Raw genomic sequence first — 25,197 nt, 5'->3', positions numbered from 1 at the left:
CAATGGCAGTGAAATTCTTGTACTACATAGTTGCCAACACCTGATAATTTATATATTCCTCTCTATACAAACACAGACACTTTTCCTTTTTCACCATTTCTTTTAATTATATTTACAGACATATAAAGGTGGGAATAATGTCAGGAGTTATTTCATATGTTATCCCTTTAACACCATTGTCTTACCCAAAATTACATGCTTATACTTATATTTTAAGTGCAGTAGTTGCATTTCCCCCTTTTTAATGTTAACCTAAAAATTAAAAACTCTCACAGTCATCTTACCTTTGAACATTATTTAAGCTTCACACCTCATTCCTTTTCCGAAAGAGGTTTCTATAATGGCAACGTGTGTTTTAAAAATTTTTCTAAGTTCTAATTCAAAGTTAATGTAGTGTTTCAGATGTTTACAGCGTGCATCACAGTTCCACCTATAGCATGACTGGTACTCCACATAGATTCATAAGATCTGAAACCAAAGGAGGAAATCTAATGTAGGAAGCCTAATGGAATACTTAATAATTCTGCTAGAAAAAAATGCTACAACTCTGTTTTTATTTAAATGTACCATTGAGACAACTGTGAATTGTATAGAATTGTTCACATATTGGGCTGTAGTACAGGAATACTGACAGACAGTGGCACCACTCCCCTTTCATTCAAGTTATCATATTCTTGGTGTTTTTATACCTGAGGAAATTAACATATTAAAAAGCATAAATCAATAAGAGAAACTTAATGCCAGGGTAAGAAATACACATGTAAAATATGTTCAGCTTATGGCAGTAGCTTGGGGATCACTATAGTTTCCTCTCTTGACCTGTATGGAGTTTTCTAATAAAAGTCAGCTTATAATTTAGAAGAAAAAACATTTGGCGTGTATTACTGGGCATAGTAGCCAGTCCGTTACTTAAGAATACATTTTGTGTATAATGTCTGGTCAGAACTTTGCGAAATACATTCATGTTTGTTTCAAAACACCATAAAAAAAAAAGTGTCAGACCTTCAATATCCTGGGGGCCCCACAACACTTGCATTTTGTATATTTCTGTTCAGTTTTATTATAAAGTGCTTGAAAACTGACCAAGTTCCCAGATCTTTTTTTCCACAAGTCTGGGAGCACAACTACCAAACTTCTTTCAATTACACACAATTGTAAATGACATTTCACACTAAATCACACATTGTACAAGTTGCAGGGGTTAAACTCTGCAGAGGCAATACATAACACAGCAATTTGTCAAGGGTTACCCATTATCTAAATCATCTTGTGATGTAACCATGTAAAATTGAGCAATTCTGCTTGCCAAAGCAGTACCAATGACTCATATCGGCATCATTTAGGTCCCAAGACCAGAAGGACAGAGACTGTTGTTTATAATAACATAGTCAGCAGCTTGTACAAAATCACTAGAATGTTGCACAATAAGAATTTTATATTAAACCCTGTTTCTGGCGTTTTTTATATTTTACCAGGAAAATATTTGAATGGAATATTTTAAGCAAAACCATCTCACACATTCAGCTTCTTTGAAGAGTATGCTCAACTAAAACAAAACAAAAGTTGAATGCCAAACAATGATAATATAACATATTATCCATTTTTCCATTAGGCAAAATCTAGTTATGTCTAGTACATTTTGGGAAAGAAAGCTTTGAAAGTACAGTAAAAAAAACTTTCTACACCCCCAGTATGCCCCATATTATTCTACATTGCCATACCAAAATATTAGAGCTATTCTCTACATCAGGCATCAGGCCTTTTCCTCACTGCGCTGTGCTATGGAATATAAGTTACTTTACAAGGACGTGATTGTTGGTCACATGCCTGTAATCTTGCCTGTAGCCTCAAAGCCCCTATCCATCAGGTTTTATGTACGACATATAATAATTTAACAGTGGTCAGTTAATTTAGAGTTCTAGTCAGGGTGGGATGCGATTCAGAATATCCTTCAGCCCTCAAAGGTCCATAGTTTCCTTAACTGAGAAATGTTCATGCTTAGATAATACATTTTATAAAGTACACTTGAAGAAGGACTGCAAATGTAGGACTTAATGCCTTATGTAACACCTTATTTTTTGTTATGACTGAACTATTTCATAGTTTAAGTATTTTTTTGCAGTAAATATTTTTAATTAAAATGAATACTGTAAACGTAAAACAAAGCATTGTTTTCCCCTTTAATTCAAGTGAATTACAGCAATACTGTTATTATAGTATAGTTTACACTGAGTTTGTTTTTTCGTTATTAGTAGAATGCATTTTCTTTACTTTTTACATCCCATTTAAATTGGTATTAGAAGTGCAGCACTATTGTACTGCAGTAAAGTTTATTACAGCCCAGTAATAACAGATTGGAAAGTAAATTAAGCACACTCACTTAACCAACTCACTCTCCTGCAGTCTGTCTAATTCTCTTTCTTCGTCTCATTTCTTTTGTTATGCTTTTCTGCTAAGACACACAACAACCAAGACTGTGATGACCAAAGAGGTTTTGGTTTTGATATTTAACACTTCCTTTACTTTGCAGCACAACACTCTCATACAGGCAATATAATCATAACAGATCTACACACAACCTAATAAACTGTAAGTCTAATGCTCTCATGACGAAACTCAATAACTAAAGCATAACCCATATTTAATACAAGTGCATCATGTTAGCTCTTTATTAATCAAGCTGTGCTTTTACTATAGAGACCAGTGCAGGTCTTTAAAGTAAATCTGCATGAAGATGTGCCTGCATTTACCATCCTACTGCACAGCCTGTGAATAAGCAAATTTGGTCAGCGACTGCAGATTAAGTGGTCACTAAAAATTTCGCGTGAATAGATAAAATCACGATTGTAGGACTAACAAATAACAAGGCTGTATTGTATATCGGTGTTGAAACTGTAATTGTTGCTATAGGTGGATAAACCTGCCCTCAGTAATATTTTCGAATAGTCTGGTACTTTCAAAGTTGTATCATTTTAGAAAAGGGCCTCCTCAGTGGATAAACTACAACAAAAACATAAATCCAGCCTAAGTGTTGTCACTTTCGTTGTACAAAGGCTCTGTAGGCGATCCCATTTTTCTCATTCTTCAAGTAGCAGATGCTACAGGTTTCTGTGCTACAATGGGAGATTTTGCAGAGCTAAAGCACTCCCAGTTACCGGTAGATGTACAGTTTTCTTTAAAAAAAAACAATTTCATTAAATGATTTTCACTATAAGAAAAATCCAGCTGCCTTACCCTACCACTTTTTGGTGGGAGAAGGCAAATGTTGAAAGTTATATTAAATACCCATTCACCAATAAAAATAAAACTCATTTAAATGAAAACCATTACAAGACTTACTGTACAATAGTAGAAACTAAGCAGTGATACTTCAAGTCTTGTAATTACTGAATGTTAACTGAATGAAATACAAACTAAAGCTGGCAAAATCAAATCAAACTACTAAGTTATATCAACGGATGTCACTTCCCCCCGGTCTTCAATACTGCAGTTCTCTTTGTGTCTACAGATGACTTTTACTCTAACAGCAAGAGATTACAAACTAGACTAAAATTTGAAATTATAGACATTTAAATATAGCACTCTCTAGACATCTCAAAACACTCTACAGTGGAGGTAACAAATAAGAGAGAAGAGTGAATATGTTGAGACAGAAGATAATGGAACGCTTCTGTATTCAGAAGCACTAGGCTGAAGACATGTTACAAAATGGCTTTTTAAGACAGAAACCTACCCTGAAAAGCACAAATGTTAAAAAAATAATCGTTTTCAGCTTTAGTAATCCATTAACAAAATGACACTTGTTGGCTTTCACTTTCCCTCTTTATAACTAACCTTTAAGCACTCTGTCCCAGCTTAATTATTTATGACTGAATAAAAATAACACCCTGAAGACAAACAAAGACTACCGAAATGAAACAATCCAATACAAAACATCAGACATGTCAGTAGTAAAGCAAGTCAGTAAACCACTAAAGGTTTAAAAAGTACATATACCTGTTCACGTTTCTGCCCTCATTTAATATCTACTGTCCGGTTTTAGTGAATTTAGAGAAGGAGCTCCGACTCCAGCTCCAAATAGACCTTGAAAAGGCAAGGAAATCCCAAGGCATGTCCTCTACCTTGGAGAGCGCCTTTCTAAGGATTAAGCAACTCGAATTCAAAATTCAAATACAACCCTTTTCTGAAGGCCCTCTCCGGGACCACGCACATTTACAGATCCTGTGGGAAAGAAGCAGGACTCATCAGAAAGGTTAACAGTGAGCGAGAACGTAACAGATCAGGGCATCATTTCCTCCCTCACTGCTTCTGGCTGATGAGGTCGAAAAGCGAGGTTGTTCTTTTTGCCTTAACACGTGGTATTGTCAAGATAAGTCCAGTTTTTAACAGAGGTTCTGGGAAGGTGGGTAAAACCCAGTAAAAAAAGGTATAAAGAAGGTACATTGAAATCATAAGGACAATATGGGTCAGACCCTGTGTTTCAGTTGCAGACGAGTGGTGAAGGAGGATTGTTGGCTGAACCTATCGACCAAAGAACATGCATGTTGTAGCGCCCTTGAACCACACACTGTACAGAACGACTGGTGACTGTCTGCTTCTCTGAGCTGCAAAGCTTCCTCATCGTCCCCGCATCCGCCCAGTCGTGAAGGCTGCGCCGCTCAGACGGATCTCACTAAACAGTACGCTGCTTCCATCTTTTTGGTTTGCACATGACCTCAAAAAGGAGACGTAAAAAAAAACAAACACACATTTTCTAAGGAGTATTCTCCTTGTCACATGTCACTTTCTAGGCATTCAGTCCCAACTGTCAAAGGAGTAGCAAAGGCAGCTAAGATGAAGTGAAAGTGCTGTGGCAAGTCTCAGTTCCAGCCCCTTTTGCTTTTCATGCAAAAAAAAAATCTATATATATTCCCGGAGGTTAGTTTTACAACCAGTTTGGACTGGTAGGGGCGGCTAAAACCAGAAGTGTCTCGAAAAAAGCTGGTCTTCACTACTGCCCCGGCCCTGCCTCACTTCACGAAACGATAGTGCAGGGTCTCGTCCCGGAACTCGTGCTCGCCGGTGATGTGCCGGAGCACCCCGCCCTGCAGCAGCTGCTCCCCGTACAGTACCGCCTCGCCGCGGTCGTGTGCCAGGCCCACGCGGAGGAGCCACTCCACCAGGTCGCTGCCGAAAAAGACGCCTGCCAAAGTCTTCTCTCCACACCTGTGTATCAAAGGAAGGATTCACCCACTTGTCCTGCTAAGCTTTCACCAGCACTGCTAGGCACAGAAGGGGAAAAGGCCAGGGGGGCAGGAGAGGTGGGAAAGACAGAAGATTAAAAGAAGCAAGAAGAGTTGCTCAACAAAGCCAGAGAATCAGCAGGTGTACAAAAACAACAACAGATCGTCGTTATCGTTTGCATGCACTGTCATTGCATCGTTCGTCGCAAAAGTACAGCATTCTAAAATATAGAGAGAAATACCATACTGAATACATCATTAAAGTGCTTTGAAAAGACTTTAATATTGTACATTTGCTCCAGATGCAAACGACACCTCATTTAGAAGCAATGAGGGTGTGAAGACAGTCCGAATAATCAGAAACATTTGCACAATGCCCTAAGTCTGAGAGAAAAACAAAGTTTCTGTAGCTTTAGTTCATACGATACAGATACGTAAGAGCAGAAAAGCAAAACAATGTTAGTTAATTTTTGTGATTCAAAATGGAAAAGTTAAAAGGGCAGAACAAAGTATTTGAGAAGATTAAACCACGCAAAAAACAGTCAAGCTGATACAGTACATTTCTTGTATGATCAATACCAATATTTTAATGCACCTGTCCACCTCAGAATGAATAAATAAACAAAAAATGAACTGCAGCATCAGAGATACAAAAGATGCTACTGCAGAAAGAATTTATGTTATGTATCGATCTCACCTCCAGTTAAATGGCAGGGAATTTCCCAAAACATACAATATGGAGGATTGGATACCTTCTTTTCTGTACAATGTCCTTGACACACTGGTCCTGATGATATCTGACAAACTGTGTGCAGGTCATCCTAATCTCCTCTGGAACATCAGAGTCCTGCTGTTCAACCCTGTCTCTACTTTGCCATAGGCTTGCAAGCCTGAAAAGAAAATAAACAACAAATTCACCACCAAAACCACACAAACTCAAAATTGGTCACTTCTATGTGGTGCCTCACATCTGCATTTTAATTCAAAGAGTGTACTTCCCTTTCAAGAATGTCTCTTCTCTCAGTACAATTAATGCTCGAGACACATTCTTATTTAGCCAAATGTACTATGAATAAAGTTTTCAATTCATGTTCAATAGTAGTTAAATAATGTAAATCTTCTCTTTTACTCAGATACTCCTTCCATTAGTGGTCAGGACTTCAAATCCTTGAGGAATGAACCTCCTGAAAAGGTAATTTTTATTTTAGTCCACAGGAGATATGACTGTAGACACAGGCTGCAGGAAAATGTCTGACGCATTCCCGTTATTGTTCTCATGCTGAGGCAGGAAAGATTGTTTGATTTTTTTTTGTTTTTCAACCTTTCTATTACAATGGGCACTCAAGTTGAAATTTGATTAACAAAAAAAACAGTATTTTTGCTTTACACAACACACTCACCTCTTTTTGAAGGGTAAGATTATCAAATGCTTATCCAACCCAAAAATACCAAAAGAAATAAAGCCCTGGGAAGAGAAAAAAACAAAACCATAAAATTCCCCATTAGATGCAATTTTATTAGTTCTGCAAGTACGCTGAATGAGTTCTTTGAGAGGATAAGAGGACAACGGTAATACCTGTGCATAATTGAAAATGGCACAGAAGAACTGTAGCTCAACGTAAAGCCTTCCGGGTTCCTGGTTAACAAGCCACCACAGGCAACTGGACAAGTTCTGAAACACAATTCCATCAAATTAGGTAGGAAGCAAAATGGTTATTAAAGGCCACTCTCTAGAACGGATGTGAGCACTTTGCCTCAATTTCAGGAACGCTGGCTATACTGCGCACGCATTCCTGTGCCAATTAAAAATAATCATCCCAATGAGATGAGGAAGCTGGGAGTTTGGTGTGACTCAAGAGACAGAATTGATACCTGCTTTGAAACCGTTACGTTTGGCATTTACAAGAGTCTGCTGTCAATTACCGAGCTGTGCACCAGTCTTAAAATTGCAGCAGGTGTCATGTAATGATAAACAGGCTTTGTATGCAGGATTTGGTCAATGCAAGCCGGCTGCCAGGAAAGCTACCCGCTAAAGGGCTTGTCTGCCTGTAAAAAAGTGCGATGACAGCCACTCACAGCAAGCAAGCCCACAATGAGGAGAAGGCACAGCAGCACATGTCTGGCCAGCTGGCGATCTGCGTGTTGCAGCAGCTGCTCCTCCTGTGCCAGTATGCAGCTGGCAGACTCACAGTGACTCACGCACTGACCTGGTGAAAACAAGCACACAGACACAAAAGGTCAGACGCACAAAGACATCCTGTGTGACTGTGCTGACGCACATGTGAGACCTCTTTAAAAACATGTTTAACATCATACAGTAACACAAAGTAATAATACCTTCTAATTAGTCTGATACCTCCTTGTAAAACATGCTCCTTTTTCATTTACATTGTTCTTTCTTACCCAAAATATATATTGTCCTACTCCATTCTTATTTGCCATGCATTTTTATTTTTCTCTTTTATTAAGGTACTGAATGTTTCTTATGCATTTACAGTAGCTGTAGTTATTGGAGGAGCGGCACAGTGGTTAGCACTGCTGCTTCACCGTGCCGGGGCCCTGGGTTCGATTCCAGACCTGGGCTGCTATAAGTGTGGAGTTTGCATGTTCTCCCTGCGATCATTCTTCCTTGTGCTCTGGTTTCCTCCCACAGTCCAAAAACATACTGGTAGTATAACTGGCTTTTAGGAAAATGGGAAGCAGGCACTATATGTTGTTATTACTTGGGGTGCCGTGGAGTGGCTCTGTGGCTAAGGATCTGCGCCAGTGGCTGGAAGGTTGCCAGTTCATATCCCATGGCTGGCAGAGGAATCCATTGGGTCCCTGAGCAAGGCTCTTAACCCCAACTGCTCCAGGGGCGCCGTATAAAATGGCTGACCCCGCGCTCTGACCCCAAGCTTCTCTCCCTGTCCGTGTGTCTCATGGAGAGCAAGTTGGGGTATGCAAAAAGACAAATTCCCAATACAAGAAACTGTATATGGCCAATAAAGTGATCTTCTCTTACCTACTTTAAAATGTTCTGTTTAGGACTTATTTTCCTATAGTTTGTGTAATTCTTAAAAAAGCTTTCTCTATACTCTCTTTTGAGTCTAAACAAGAAATTCATCTAAAAGGGGCAAAGTATCCTACAGAGTTAAATGTAAATTTGACCCTCAACATATCAATAATATACAGCTGTAGAACAGAAAATCACTCTAAGAAGTTTTTATGGCTCTTGAGAAGCTTAACCAGCTTCTAAGAGCTGAGGATTTGCTTCAGTCCAGACCCTGATGGTTTATGTATGGACTAAGCCACTCACAGGCCAGAATTCCTCACTCTGCGACACGTCATTAACCACGTACTGCAAGGAGGTCCTCAGCTTGGCATGCAGCAGTAACAGCAGAGGGCAGACTGATGCCAACCCTGCCGATGACACTGTGGGACTGTGTGGGTGAAATACTGCAGAGGGCTCGAACAGTGCGATTTTCAGAGGAAACATCCACACTTCTTATGCCTCCCATTTCAGTACACTACTTGTGGCAATAAATCAGAGTTATTTAACAACTCAGGATTAGAGTTTAAAGGTGTTCAAGAAGAAACACAACTGTAGATTATAAAACCACAGACTGCAGGAGGAAATCAGAATGCTTCTATATACTAGCAGGTGCCCCTCAAAATGAAGCATGAGAAGTCAGTTACATGGATGTACCATGAATACGTGTACCTTTGTCAAAAGAGCTACCAATGATTGATACTCAGCAGGTCATTAAGCCCATCAATATCCCACAGGCTAGATGGGTCAAAGGGCTTGCTCTCAATTGTAACCATTTTTATATTCATTACAGTAGAAAGCAACAAACATGCACATCTACAGAGATTTTACAAAAGAATAAAAGCCACACTGCGATTGGCTAATCCTTACATTAGCCTTTATAAAAACACTGTACTGGTTTACAGGCAAAGAAATACCACTGCTTGACGTGACATACTTGAAAAGAAGGAGCGTTCTCTAATTTACCTGCTTTAACAGAGACGGCACACAAAAATATTAAAAGAGTGAGCTCTATTAAGAAATGAGGATCAGTATTTATCTTTTCACAAAATCATGCAAAATACATACCAGGCGAAAACCTCAGCTACTGCCCACTGTTCTAATTGTAAATGGTAGGTTAGCTTCCCAGGAACTTCGTACTTTTAATTCCGCATTAATTAAACCACCTTTCCGCTGCCTTGAAACTGTACCTGATGGCACAGGGGGGGGTTCACTCTCCTGAGTGCTGGCAATCATGTCAGGCATGGGCTGCGCTGGGCAACAGTTCCCTCTCCTAGCCTGCTCACAGGCACAACAGTCTATTGGGGAACAAGGACATTGCAGGTTAAGATCTTCAGAATCAAATCAATACAGTTAGGTCGAATACAGGAAGATCCTTTGGATTGATCAAGTCAATTTTTAAAATATTTCTTTCATATTTCCTAGCATCAAATTGATAAGCATCATACAGAACTAACGGCCAAACAGGCCAAGAAGAACTCTGACCCTTCAACTTTAATCTGGAAGTGGTTATTTGGACAAAAAACTCCAAAAACCCTCCATTTCCAAAAGCTCCGTTTAGCACACCATCAGTCAGATATTCATCATCATTTTGTATCGCACTAGCAGACCTTAGAGAGGTTTGCTCCCTTACTAATGCTGGCGTCTGTCTGGGCTGAGTGCTCGTTTGTCGTGGTCTCCTGACTGTTCTGGGTCCGCACGTCCTCCACGGTTCCCATCGCAGAGCTCTGGTCTAGAACCTCATAGCCAGGACTCTGTGTGCCTCGACTGAGGCCCATGAGTGAGGCTCCTGCAAGCAGGATGCTGCAGGAAAGGACCACGGTAGTGCTGATGATCTAGAACCGAGATGTACAATCAGCTCTCATTTTGGCACTTCCAGTCCAGTAGAGTTTGCCAAAATGCTTTTTGTTGTTAGTGCTGTAGTTCTTACCTGCGCTCTTCCATAAAAGAAAGCAGAGTCAATGTTGTCTGGCATCTTCTCCCCAGCAATCAGAAGGATTCCAACTATAAACGCTGGAATACTGTTGAATAATTGTAAAGGGAATAAGCAGAGGAACACAGTCTTCAGCTAAAAACATTACTGCCGGAAAATCAGATGGACTTACCCCCAGCCTGCTATCATGAAAATCGCTGGCTGAACCTTAAGTTCATCGTCCTTTTTCATTAGCACCAGAGAAAGGGCAATAAGGCCTGGAATAACAGAAACAATTCTGTTTAAAAAAATCTATTTGACGTTTTTACTATTAATAAAAAACAGAAACATCAGTGTGCATTAGTTCTCAAAATGAGATCCTATATCCTTCTATGCTTTACAAAAGTCAAATACCCAATCACTTTCTGGGTTGAAGAGCTACAGAATGCTTTATTTTTGACATAGCTTTATCTTGGGGAAAATGAACCTTATGTAAAAGGGCTCGTTCAATATTCCCACGAGGCCGACAGTGCCCTCGACCATGAAGATCAAAACATTCTCCCAAAACCAAGGTCACTGTTTAAGCCCGTCTAAAATTAAGAAATAAAAGTAACGGTCTGTTGTATTTAAATAGCATTTTAATCAAAAAGGATCTCAAAGCACTTTACCCGTTAGACAGGATCCAATTTGTCGATTACTGAAGCACCTACCAAGCCATGATGTGCCAGCAGCCGATCAGGTGGAGAAGAGAGAAATTACTTCTCCAACAGAATCAAAATTGAAATCTAGGAAGGGCCGATGGTGCAACCCAAAAGTGCCGCAAGATCTTCAACGGCCTTGCAGTCAGTTAAACTTCTCATCCGTAGGACCACCCTTCTACAGCACTGGTTAGGTGGAAGAGTGCCACATACTGGTCCACTAACAGGAGCCATGAGGCTTTCCTAGGAGGCTGCCCATTCCAAGACTAATTAGGCCCAGCCTTGTTTGGCTTCTGAGGTCTTACAAAACCAAGCAACAAGCAGCTGCCAAATGAATTCTAATTGGACTTCAAGTCATTATTGTGTGAGAAGTGGCACACAACTCACCTGTCCACAGGTAAGTACTGTAGAGGGAGCTGTAGAGTAATATGAATGACAGGACATGGCCAATGATATTGTCTTGCTTTATGATGAAATTCCACAAAATCATCCCAATGCAGACAAGAAACTAGAAAAGAGAGATGACGTTTTGTAGATTTGTTTTGAAACTTTAAGACAACTTAGGAAGAGCACAACAATCAATTCTTATTATGAATGAAGAGCTGCACCAAATAGATGTTTCTGTGCAGTCTTTTTCTAGAAAAATATTTTTCAATTCAAACTGTAATACGCTTTCAAACTGTGTAATTGGCCACTGATGTATCTACTCTCGCAACCTTTTTAATTCAAAGTTGTTTAAAATCGTCCCTATCATAACCAGCTGTGCGTTACCTCAGCCTAGTGCGCAAAGACTTTTGAAGCAGATTGATGACAGCCTTTATCAGGAACTGGAAGAGAATTTGAACATTTTCATGATGCCGTAACAGATGAGTATTCTATTCTGACCATTTGTTACATTTTCTTACAAAACTTGACCACATAATTAGAAACATTATTAACCTGCTTGTAGTCATCAAAAAATTACCACAGTGCTACCCTGAATTCCTACTGATAGCAACTAGAATCTCTAACAGTGTGTCGATTCGAAAGCTTCAGACAAGAGACAAGCACGTTTTTTGCTGGGATGTTTAATGGAATTTAACATTGACCAAATGTCAGGAGAGAACAGACATCAGTGCCTAATTACTCAGCTCAGAGTTTCCCCACAGTTGTATACAGTACAGGCGTACTGTCTGGACAAACAAATGCATGAGCATCGACCAAAATGTACACAAGAATCCATAATGAAATCCTGATTCCTAGTAATACACTCATTTATCATATTTATCATGATATCATTTTAACATGATACTCGTCTATCACTTGCCTGTCAGCAGCCGCGATGTACAGTACGTAATCGCACAGCTCTGACGTCTCATGCATTGGGACGAAATCCCGCGGTCTTGCACCTTGGTCTGAAAATTTCACGTATTTGCATCAAGTCTAGGTTAATTACGAAAAAAGAAGTCATAAACGTAAAATGTTGAAATAATTGCTGACACTTGAGATTCTGTTAATTAATCAATGTGTGGTTTGTATATGAATAAAATAAACTGTCAATACAAATAATAAGCAATCGCAATTTTTTTACCAGAGAGGGTTGACTTTGAGAGCTAAGTTTGTAATTGGTGAAAAAAATTGGTTTCCTTGCAGCTGAATCAACTGGTCACAGGCAAATACTGTGTCCCTTCGTCGCTTGCTACATAATTTTCAAAGACTTACTGCCTGAACGAGCACAACATAATACGCAGCGCCTCAATAACAAAAAAAGATTAACATCATGAAGGTTTGACATAAAATCGCAATAGGTTTCAACCACAAAGCTCTTTCTCGGGTAGCATCATGGGTAACCTACAGTACATCTCTGATGACTAATTGTTGTGGTCAAATAACATCTTGCTCATGATATTGTTTAGTTACAATAATAGGATAGTGAGTCCGCATACTAGTACAGTAATCTAGGTGTGCGGGTTACCACCTGACCTAAGCTTTTTCCTGCGGGCAACCCTGAAACGTAATGTCAGCGACAAAAACAATTACCAGAAATACAGCAGAGCCAGGATATCTGTTCAACACAGGGCTGTGCAATTATTTACAAAAAAAAAAGCACAAGCTGTAGAAATATCAACAAGAAAACAAACTGGATTCATGAATCAGGACACCATTCCTCAGTTCTACCTGTGCCAGAAGCAGGTTCATCATGAAAAGATGTGGGAGCCTCTTAAATTTCTTACTGAGAAACATGACAGTCACAGTCCAAACCTGAAAATACATGGGCAAACAAGTGAGACCAGCTCCTGGTTTTTCATTCCTGAGATTACAGCCTCTCAAGGGAGATGCTGACACAGAATTCTCAGAAAGGGAGTTTTCAACTAAACAATAACTTACCCTTAAAACAGATGCATCTAAACTGAAGTTACTGAATAGTGCAGCCAAACATATGTAATGTAAAACAAATGGGGGGAGAATTTGCTTAAAGCAAATTCAAAGTTTCAGGAACATGTCAACATTACAACGTTTTGCAACTTTAAAACAGACATGAAAATGAAGTATTAGTGGTGTGTCACCAGTGAGAACAAACCCATGACTGTTTACCACAGAAGAGTAAAAAGTTGTTATGCCAGATTTTTAAGACTGTAATGCTGTCAGAAATAGCAACAGGGATCTTTCATAAGCCTAGGATCCCTGTGCTGTATCCGTAATGATGTTTCAACACGTTCCTTCAGAAACTGAAACCAGTAATCTCCCCAACTGCTGAAACCTTCACTTCAGTTTTTTTCTGACCAGCTCTCAGTACACTGGCAGTACAAACATTTTTCCTCCACATACTGAAACAAGTGTCTGGCTTTGCTGGCTTTTCTTGTGAAGGGCTCAGACAAAATAGATTTGAACTAAATAAAAAAAAACACAACTGTTGCCTAAAAATAAGGTTTACCCTTAATCAAGCAGATTGCATTCTTCTTTAAAAAATCATTCAATTATGTAGTCTTTTTTTTTTTAAAGTGAAGGATTATTTGGAGGAAAAATGAAATATCCAAGGTGGTGGAGAACACGTAAATACATACTGGTACACATAAAATAAAACCCCACAGCCATTTCCTGAGCAAGCTGATGGGAACGAATAACTTTTCTAGGAAAAGAAAAAAAAAAAAGACTTACCAGAGCAATTAAACTGACTACGCTTATGTCAAAACTGACATTTTGAAGTGCAGCAGCTAATGGCTTTGAATCCATCCATGGTATTGTCAGTAACCAAGCAGAAACATACATAATTGGAGCAGACACAAATGTACTTATTACCATCCCTGAGGTAACCTACAAAAAAAACAACATCTATTAATATGAACCAAAGACAATGTGTTCAACGTCAAAATACAGCATTTCACATGTTTATTTTTAATCCTTCAGTATTTAAATATGCGATACTTGCAAGGGGAAGTGAACATAAGACTCATTTAAGATCAGATTAACTAAAAATAATGTATTAAATACACATGACATTTTTCATATATATGTATATACGGTAAGGCGTGGCTCAAAGGCAATGTGTTTAAAACTGACAAAATCACAAAGGAAAGACAGCTGCCCTTTGGTCCACTGTGCTCATGCAGATTTGTCTAAGAAGCTTGTCAAACGGCTTCTTGAATAACATCTAACATATTTCAAAACCTTACCTGGCACGTTGTTTCATAATACCATAGTTATGTGCATACAACTCTACCTCTTTTTCCAAGTGCTGAAAGTCCTTCCAGTTAAACTAAATTGGAAAATATTTTATAGAACGTACTGTGCTGTATGTAGACGGGGTTTCTCCAATTGAACAAATCTGAATCTCTTTTTGTTGATTTGTTTTATTAAACCCAGCTCAAGACAGACAGGGATCCAGTGTACGGACCCATCACTGAATAAATATGATACAAGCTACAATCATAATCATGTGAGACTGGTATCTTTCTTTAATTGCATCAACTTAAAGAGTATTTATTATTGTTCCAAAATGCTTTAGCCTGTGATTCCATTCATTGTACTCCTGTGATTAGTAATTTTTTCTACTAATTCAATTTGCTGGTTTAAGTAGCACTCCCGTGACATATACTTCTAGTTTGGTCTGGTACTTGTTTCTTACTGCACACCTTACTTGTAGCATGTTTATACGACATATACTTTCAATAATGATTTATTGTACGTGACATGAATAATGAAAGTGCAACTTTTCAACAAAAGGGAGATTTTCATTAATGTAGTGTTGTGTATGTTGTGATGTTTAATTGTAAGCCAGGTGCGTTAAGGAATTAAAGTGTTTCTATTATCGGAAGTTTTAGTCCTGACATTAGTTCAATTTTAAACTCCACCTCTACTCAGAGCAGCACTCAGAATTCCAGCAGGAGAATTACAGTAAAACCCTGCACTGCTACTGAGCATCACGAAAAGGCTCTAGGACTTACAATTTCAAGTTCCATGTTGTATTGGGCTGCATAGATAGCTACACTTGGTGCAGTAGGGAAGACTCCATACAGAAATGCATAATTTGAGAGACTGGTATGATTCACTGAAACGTTGCTCTTGTCCAACAGTTCAACCATGCCTCTGCAGATCAGTGGCATCAACAACCTGTATAACAGAAAAGCATTAGGCCTATATTAACTAGTGGAAATAATAATTCTTAAACTGAACTATCAGCCAGCAGAATGTGACATACCCTACCCACACAACAAAAATGACTAAAGACTAAAAAAACAAAATAACTTTGTCACTGTGTCCTGACCAAATTTCCCCCTGGCCTTTACAAATCATAGCCTTCTAATAATCCCCATCTCTGAATTGGCTTCATCACCCTGTTCTCCTCCCCACTGAGAGCTGATGTGAGATGAGCGTACTGGCGCACTTTGGCTGCCATCACATCATCCAGGTGGGGGACTACACATTGGTGGCAGTGGAGGGCAGTCCCCATTATCTGTAAAGCACTCTGAGTGGAATTAATTCTGTCTGCAATTAAATTCAAAAGACAAGCACTGAAAAACATACCAGGAAAATGTCACTTTGCAATCATCCTTGCAAATGCAAAAGCTACTGGAAAGACCAGCAGCTCACAAAGTTATACCCCGTTTGGCTATGCCAGAGCAAAATATATTTACTAATCAAAATTAAACAACATTTGAAGCCGTTTTACATTCGTCTTTTACCACTAAATTAAGGTGACTGCAGTTTTTCCAAAAGAATCAAGTCCTTTTAGTCTTTTTTGTTGTGTGGGTAGGGTTTTCCACATTCTACTGGCTGATACTTCAGTTAAAGAATTATTATTTGCAATGTCGTAATCAGCTACGTGATTGCGTTTAGCTAAATGTGTAGATATGACCAAGAGCAAGGTGAACAGCATTTCTTATTCGACCAAATGACAACAAACATTTTCTGAAGTCCTACTCTAAAAACAAAAAACAGGAACATGAAAAGCGAAGTCTGGGTTTTCATACAGATGCCATTGCATTCAACTCAAGACCCTGCAAGGATGATTCCACATGCACCGTAAGGGTTAGACCGGAGCCCTCTTTGACAAAAGACGCGCTCCCACAGGCAGTGATTTCCGAATCAAGACGCCAACAGAATAAAGAAATTCACGTTCCCACGGGTCCTGAGGAGTGACGGCTGTACTTACAGCTTGGCCGTTATGAGCAGAATTAGTGCGACAAAGGTGGACTTGGTGAGCTTCCTGAGCTGTCCAACCATGGAGAGGCCGAGGTAGAACAGAGCTGACCCACTGAAGGAGTTAGCCAGGCCATCCAAAAACTGGGCCATGAAAACGGGGATCTGGCGGCTCAGGATGAAGTGCGAGGCGATGCCGATGACCACCATGAAAACAATGGGATTCTTCAGGACCTGAAGTATCACCGTCCCCACGATCTTCAGCTTGCTCTGCTGCGGGGAGGGGCTGTCCCTCCACTTCTGGACCTCGCAGAACACAAACCCTACCGGATTCAGGATCATGAGGGACACCGGGGCCACGAGGTAAATGTACTGCAGGTATTCTGGGTACGTATTCTTGTACAAGGCCTCCACTGCAAGGCAAACAGGGACAGCGTAAAACACACACGCTTCAACGCCAAGGACATTGCTTTCAATCCCGATGAAACAACCTCCTGAAAGAAGGAACACAAAAAAATGCCTGTACATTCTTCAAAACAACAGTAACAGTAACTGACTAAATATGGGAAATAATCTCTTTGCACAAAAGCCCGTTTGTGTATACTGAAGTAATACTTGAAAGCCAGCTTGGGTGTAGATATGGCCTCAGTTTGTTAAATTTTAAAATCAGTGCAATTTCAACATAAAAAAACAATCCTTCATGCATTGAAATAATGTTTATGTTTTGACAAACCCAGCAATTTTGACAACATCAGTACAGATTAATTCTGATTATAATTATTAACCTCAGAGACTACCAAATCGAATTAATGAGTAGAGGAAGGGAAATAGATCTTAACAGTCAGTGTACATTAAGCAGAATATTAAAACCTTGAAAAAGGACCTGATTCTATGGAACAATATTTCCATAAAAACAATATTTTAAAATACATTTGATAACTTACTAATTTAACAATGAAGATGATTTTTTTACTTGGCCCAGTGCCTTTAACGGCTTCACTGAAAGAAATAGCAAAAAAATATATACACAAATTTGCAGTGTCCTGGCAAAACAACCTGAAACAGAAACATTTCAGAGGCCATTACAAATGTGCTTCAATATTAGATTAAAGGTCAAGTTCAAAGTTTCTACTACAGTATATATTATCACTTGCATGTGATCTTTGATTACTTTCATGGTCTGCCTGAGGGCAAAGGTAAATAAGACTAAAAATGACTTAGACTTAATTGAAATGGTTAGATTCTAAATGCTTACATTTTGCAAACAGAAGTACACAAATATTCACACCATAAATTCTTCCAAATAAGTGGTTCATGGCAAGAAATGTGACAAACATTTTAATTGTAGTACAGTAAATCTCTCTGACAATCATATATTACTGAATAAAACCTGAAAGAAAATGTATTTTCTCCCTAACAAGCCAAGGTTTCAGAAATTCAATCCATTTCATCCTGTTTAATTTACAGAATTATATGTACTTGCGTAAGAAGGTAAAATAGCTAAGGTTTTAAGCTCTTTATCATTACAAAAGGTACAAATGAAAGCAGAAGGACAGCCGGCCTAGACGACCAGATCTCGATACGAAAGTGTACAGTTTACGCTTCATTTTTTTATTCTGAGAAACTCCAGGTGGGCATTGAACCTCGGAAACAGATGTGCGAGAAAACTGGCCTTGCCTAAATGTTTGTAAGACTCACTTGACTGCATCTTTTGCTTTTGAAAGACCCATCTTCTAAAGCAATTATTAGAGCAGGGGTCTCCAACCCTGGTCCTGGAGAGCCCCAATCCAGTTATTATTGTAACCTACCCCAGATCACCTATTATTTAACGACTGAAAGCTCTTGTTAAAGCATTTTATCAATTACGTTAGCAGCATTTCAATGAAGGAAACACAGATCCTTGAAGACTGAGGGATATTCTGATTTTGGTTCCAAATGATCACTATATTACTTAATTAAACACCACCTGTGCATTATTATTACTTTTTCACAAGACGTATAATTTAAAATCAAAGGAACAAGTAATCGGTTTATTCCATGCTGAAAAGAGAAGAACGAAAACGCAACGTTTCAGCTGTGGAGCCTTCTTCAGGTGTCAAACCAAATTTAAAACTAATGTCCCCTTTTTAAGAAACAAAGCCTTAACTTCATTTCGAATCACTGCAGTACAATGAGAAAATCCATCTGAATTTTAGAAATAAATGTGCTATAAATGATTATTAACTTCACTATGTTATTATAAAATAACAAAAAATTACGGCACATGTCCTTTTAAGTAATTTGAGACTCCTTTTTACCAAGTATTATCAAAAGGGAAGCAGAAAAATTAAAACGTGAAATGGAAAAAGCAGAACAAACTAAAAATAACTTCCCATTCTTGCTTAGGATAAGCAGTTTAGAAACCAAATTGAGAACAGTCGCGTTGAGATTACCATCTGTCACATAATTAATATAAATATAAGAGGTGACTGTACTCACCGATAGGGTACCCCAATGCAAAGTCGTTGCTCTGGGTAGCAAAAATGGAGAAGAGCCCCGCTTTGCTGAAACGGCTCTCTGGACTGGCAACCAGTAGTGTTAAAATGCAGACGACAGCAAACACCACCACTTTGGCAACTAGAACACTCCAAAGAAAGGACCAGATAACATTGGCAAAGTCCAGCAACACCATGTTCTTAAACAGTAAGGCTGGCAGTGCAAATTTCGAGACAAAGTTCCCCAGGCCTTTGGCCTGAGAAGATGTTATAATGTTTCCCCTCCCAGCAATATATCCACACAGGATAATCCCAAAACATTCCAGTAAAGCCGGGAAAAGCTGATCTATAGACATAGAAGGTGAAGAAGGCGTGGAGGAGTTGTGGGACACGTTCAGCCCATATTCGTCCAGAGGAGAGCTCGTCATGTTTGCTGCGATAGTGATTCCAGACTCCTTCAAGTTGAACTTCAGGAGATCTTCGACCTACGTGCGGGTGTCAGTTTAGCTTACAAAATGCTGAAAAAAAATCAATCCGAAAAACAGTAAATGAAAGCAAAAGGAAATTTTTTCTTCTGCCGTGAGTAAATCGGCTACAAGACCTATTGCCCAAATGAAGAACATTTTCAAAACCCATGGGACTTTTCCAACAATTCAAATCTACATATTTAAAAAAAAAAACTTTTCGTTTTTTTTTTTAAAAACACAGGCTTAATTTCTCTTCAGCACAACTGCCCCATTGTTTCGTTTGAAAAGAATACTGAGTAACTCAAGAACACAAAAAAAAACTTTTATATAGGAAATAAGAATTTGTGTCTAGACAAGTGCAGGTCACTTGAGGCCACTTCCAGACCGTCTGTGCCAAATCCTTCTAAAGGAAAGGACGACAATTGTTCAAGCTAAAACATACTTCACCCAGTCACATCTCACAGTTTTAATTCAGCCCTAAACAGCTGTGATCACTCTTGTGCAGAAGAGGTCTTATCACCATCTCTAACCTCCCGGTAAACAATTATTGACATGTATTTCTGCTTGCACTGCTTCCTGCCCTCACTCTGAGAGTGCTGAAGTTGAGCATACACTGTATGTTACAAAGCAACAAGTAATAGGTTTATTCCATGCTGAAAAAAGAAGAGATTACAACGTTTCGGCCGTGGAGCCTTCTTCAGGTGTGGTCAAGAGTGATCAAGAGTCAAGAGTGATCACTGTATGTTAACTGTGTATGTTACATGTAGTAACACAAAATAAGCAAAGAACCAGGACAATCTGAGATGACTCAAGAATATCTATATACATCATTGTAAGAGATGAACAGATAACTGAAAGTTTTTACATGTGCTTAGAATAATTTTGCATGCAATAAAACTTCTCAACAGTGCTTTCCTGTTGACTGACAGAAGATTAAGTTGTATTTGAAACCTCAAACTCCCCAAGCCTTTTAATCTTAAAAAACAAATGAAGCCAGGTATCTTTTTTATCGAGCTTTCCATACACTGTAGTACAGCTAATCTAAAAATTACAGCTTGCAGAAGCCACCCTAAATATTGACCAACATCTTACACACCCACTAAGATGTCATGTTATAGCTAAAAGGAGAAAAGTGTCTGGGAATGTGAATGAATTTAGTGTCACAATGGTGTACCGTACTTTCTTAAACCTTAAAAAAAAAGGCAAAGCAGATCTGTGAAAAAATTAAGCAGGATTTCTATTGTCCCTTTTCATTACTTCATCATAAATCACACAAGCCTACTATACCTCTCTCTCAGCAATGCAGATCAGTGCCCTTCGCTCTGCTGATCCATTCTGAATCTGCCCCTGTAGCAGGCGCATGGTACCTCCTGTGTGTTTGTGCGCCATTCTGCGGGCTGTGTGCCATACTGGATTAGACAAGCATCAGAGCCGCTTATTAATGTGTATTTGCATACAAAGACAATGGCTAATGTGTTCCTAGGAACAGGTCAAGGTTTATCCCATGCTGTAAAGAGAAGAAAGGAAACTCAATGTTTCGGCTGTGGAGCCTTCTTCAGGTGTGGAGCTGGTAACATTGTGTTTTTTTTTTCTCGTTTCAGCATGGAATAAACCTTTAATCGCTACTTTGCAGCCTACGCATGCTGACACAGCTACCTATTTGAACTGCGAATGTGTTCCTAGATCATTATCAGGACGAAGCACTCATGGTATGGAATGAAGGCCTCTTACGTGCACCTCAAAAACATCTATCGTTGCTTTAATGAGTGGACGTTATAACAATGTACTGTAAAGTACGTCCACTTAGAATAACAGAGCTTGGTTCAATTTGTTCCGGTGAAGATTATAAGCACTGCTTTCCTGTATATGCATGCAAGCTCCTGGTGAACAGGTGCATCCAGCACTCTTAGTTAAAAAAACTCAACAGTGAGTTAGTTTTACTCAGAAATGTGTACCTTATGAACCACAGGAGCATTGTAACTACCTCACGTTGTACTGCCACAATCAAGAAGAGAATAAAAACATAAGAAAAAAATATTTTTCAGAATAGGTTTTTGACTTATTAGTGTATTCTGGGGGCACACTCTTTATTAAAACTAAAATATATTCAGGTATCAAAGACTATAGTACAGAATACAGTTATTACACATTTTAAAACTGCATAGTACTTTGGTTTATTTTGCAGATAACTTTTAATTGTTGATCGTTTATCCTAGTATCGTTTCTAGTATTATGAAATAAAACTCCGTCCTCCCTTTTTGTACAGAATGTCTAGGTATTCATGGGCTTCAGAGACAGTGCTACTGATGAGTACGTTTTCATACAGTTCTAAAAGCTCTGCAATTGGTCAAATAATTGTTGTTTACTGTATTATTCTGTGCACAATAAAATAATTGCGCTCGCTCCCTTCCCCAGTTTTGCTTCCTTTCAGTCTTAGCAATAATTACACATTCTAATAATCATGACGAGATGTTACGTACAAACCTGTACTTAAGGTTTTTATACTGTATATAAATCAGATATTTGCAGCTAAAGTTTTGTCGTCGTATTAGCGACAGCTACACTGACTCAGTTCATGAACTGTTAAACAGACTCAAGAAAGTTGTTCAGTATAACGAGATCAAATGAAAAAACGAGCAGTGCCCCTCAGAATCGTGCATCAGCTCTGTTTAAAAAGCGCAATGTAATTTAGTTTTTGTGCAAAATGCAGCTTTACGTAAGTTTGAATTTTACAGCGAAGATCCGTGAACGGGGTAACGAGCAGAATCAGGTCACCTGACAAACGGATTTATAACGCTATGAAATAAAAACATTCATAGAAAAACGGCAGGGGTCTCAAGCTTGTACAGTCCGAGGCTGAATGACCGCATAAACAACACCAGATATGACAGGCTGAAACCGGAAGAAGAGCTTTACATTTATTACATTCCCTGCGATTATGGGTAGACACCATTCCGGCAGCTAATCTGCACCTCACTTCGTATCCTTTGAACGACAGATAAAACGCACTCACCTTAACCCTCCTGCTATTACAGCGTTCATTCTCCACTTCCCAATTGTCGCCTGCTGTGTACTTACAGCGGGGCCTACCCGTGCTCTGATTGACATTCACTCCAACCAACCGGTGGTGGCAACGCTATGAGGGCCGAGCACAACCCTTCCAATCAGTAGCGTTAGAGGGAAGAGGAAGGGGGGAGGGACTCGAAAATATTCACATGTTTTTTTCACGTGGTTTCATTTCACTCGCCTGCAATGGTTACTGTTTAAATAACACGTTGATCCTGTTACTCCCTTAACAGTGTGTTTGACACCGTTTGTATTTCTACAAATAGTGTCGTTCAGCACTTGCAAAGACATCCAGTTACATCCAACTTTATACGTATTTGTACATACTTTTACAACCTAAATTGAGAATATGATACAGAATTGCGTATAAGGAGCTATTTTATCTATATCATCAAATTTAACACATCTTCATCAAATCATTTATTTGTCAACGTTTCTCCTGCATATCGCCTCAAATAAAAGTGTATTTATCAAATGCACAACAATACGGCGTGCAGCAGTAGTTGCTGTCAATGAAATGTCTTAAATTTCATTTGTGAGGGAATTCGAAATTTCAGAAACGAAAGATCAGTTCAATAAAAAATAAGTTACAAACAAAATGTGTGCTATATAGATTTTGTTTTGCTCAATGATATGGGCAGTTTAGTGTAATTGGTCTACTACCTGATAGGTTCTGTCTGCCAATAAACTATCCCAAAAGTGAAGATTCTGTACTGCTGAAACTTTCCTCTTGTCTCTCAAGACCATTTGACTTTGATCTTTTAATCACTTATTTGCTGTCAATGAATTGGCAGAAAACCCAGCCGCTAACTTCAAGCTCCATCTCGGGGTTCAGACTCCCTGTCTCCACAAGATTGGAGGCTTCGTATCTTATCATATGATATGCTTTAAGAGGCATGTGATATATTCTGACTGAAGAAAAGTAACTTAATAAATCACGTTTCCCAAAGTGACTTGACTGCGACAAGATTGCTGACCTTCAAATGGTTGTAGATCATCATTCATAAGCCTTTGAGATCTATAATGAAGACTTCAGATACCCACTACTATGGAAAATACATCCTGTTTTTCTCCTATGAATACAACTTCTTTTAAATGCATTTTAATACAGCATTATACATTTCGCAAGCTTCTGCGAGATAACTTACCCAAATATTCTTGGAATGACATATTTCAAAATATTGTTTCAGCGATTCAGTACATTGATTATTGCACAAAGAAGTAACGGGCTTTAAAAGTGTATGCCCTGAACTTTCCGGCGACATTATGTTTATGGATACGCTGCGTTTACACAGACAACACAGGCGTCACAGGTCAATAGTAGGTGCGACCTATAAAAAGCTGAAACAGTGTCGCGTTGCGGTGCCTCTGTGCTCTAGTGCTGTGGTCTGAGGTGTGCAGATCTCACAGAATATTGCTGAAAGCAACGGAAATTATCCGAGAGGCTTAAAACGCTATACAGTAAATACTTTTCAGGATTTCATGCGCAAAGTTTATGTTTTTGTTCAAAGTTTCTTCATTTTTAAAAGTGTTAATAAAACTTCTGCTGGGAGGATAAAATCTGGACTCCATATACTGTACGATACGTTTTTTTATTTGAAGTCAAAATAAAAAAATGAATTGTGGATGTGGGTTGAATGAGTTGAAAAGGCCTGTGATTTGATGTACACACGAACCCACGAAGAACATTAATACGTAAATCACTGAAATGTTCAACTTTCAATGTTTAAAACCATCGAATACTGTACAATATTAACGTCTCCATTCTAAATACATTCTCCATTCCTTACGCTTGTAGGGCTGACTTGTTTTAACAGGGTCAGTATATATACTATAGGCTCAATGGAACTTACTGCTGTATGGTACAAAATAAATAATAAGAAATAATATTTATTAATATCGAATACAATTCCGTGAAGCCTCATATGATCTCTTAAGGTAATTGTTTTAGCTTTATTTAAACTATATCTTGTAGGGTACACTCAATAAGCTTGCACAGAGCGCTTTTCGAAAGCACTCAGGTGTCGTATCCAATTCAGTATCCCTTGGAAATCTGTATCCCCTTTATTTCCAGGGGATATTCAATTGGGTACGTCACGGTATGCTGTGTTTTCATTGCGTGGAAATGTCCCATACGTATTAACATCCATGTACGGCCCCTTTCATACATAATGTGAACATATTCATGTTCCTTGAGCTCATGTTGCAGTCATAGAATAGCTTAACCTTAGGGCACCTACTGTACATAATGTATGTATAAGCATGTTGTAATGCAGTCTGTATCTCCCCTAGTAATATATTTCTAAACCTTTTTAGTTATGCTTATTAAAGTAAGATTTACCAGTATGTGTTGAACTCTTAAGTTGCATACTTTACATATTAACATAAATTATGTTACATATACTGCGGATGTGTTTTGAATTGTCTGTGTCTATTCAGATAAAGTGCAGTGCATCACATCCACAGATACTGGATCTATAAATCCATAGATCCAAAGAAATAACAGAGATTTATATGCGTAGCTGGGGAAAAGCTGAATTACTCAACAATATTAATTTTTTCTTCTTATGCACAGCAGAACAGCAGCAGCTATAAAAGAAACTATGCCAACTAAAATGTAACTAAGACGATGTACTTTAAACGATCCCCAAGATCTAGCTGCGGGTACCCCGAGTCAGAATAAAAGAAAAATGGAAAGACCCTTCCCT

General features: G+C 38.8%; 1 protein-coding gene across 4 annotated transcripts; it reads right to left on the bottom strand.

Annotated features, from left to right (window-relative positions):
* Positions 1–80: 80 nt before the first annotated feature.
* On the bottom strand, positions 81–22,567 carry LOC148649081 (lysosomal cholesterol signaling protein-like). Of its 4 annotated transcripts, XM_088605253.1 has the most exons (17): positions 22,437–22,492; positions 20,711–20,832; positions 18,961–19,474; positions 16,496–16,895; positions 15,288–15,453; positions 14,002–14,157; positions 13,021–13,104; positions 11,251–11,371; positions 10,359–10,443; positions 10,184–10,274; positions 9,888–10,088; positions 9,444–9,555; positions 7,299–7,429; positions 6,799–6,894; positions 6,623–6,687; positions 5,975–6,112; positions 81–5,205 (listed from the first exon to the last, which is right to left on the bottom strand). In XM_088605253.1, the coding sequence occupies exons 3-17, from the start codon at positions 19,382–19,384 to the stop codon at positions 5,010–5,012; spliced, it is 2,466 nt and encodes an 821-aa protein (XP_088461379.1). In that variant the 5' UTR covers positions 19,385–19,474; positions 20,711–20,832; positions 22,437–22,492; the 3' UTR covers positions 81–5,009. The 4 variants fall into 4 exon arrangements, with proteins under 4 accessions (XP_088461379.1, XP_088461380.1, XP_088461378.1 ...); XM_088605254.1 differs by lacking the exon at positions 20,711–20,832 and having other exon boundaries at positions 9,444–9,551; positions 9,887–10,088; positions 22,437–22,567; XM_088605252.1 differs by lacking the exon at positions 20,711–20,832 and having other exon boundaries at positions 22,437–22,567.
* Positions 22,568–25,197: the final 2,630 nt, after the last annotated feature.

The sequence above is a fragment of the Lepisosteus platostomus genome, chromosome 14 (genome assembly GCF_059453375.1).
Source record: "Lepisosteus platostomus isolate fLepPlt1 chromosome 14, fLepPlt1.hap1, whole genome shotgun sequence".
NCBI lineage: Eukaryota > Metazoa > Chordata > Actinopteri > Semionotiformes > Lepisosteidae > Lepisosteus > Lepisosteus platostomus.
This window is presented reverse-complemented; position numbering and strand designations above follow the sequence as displayed.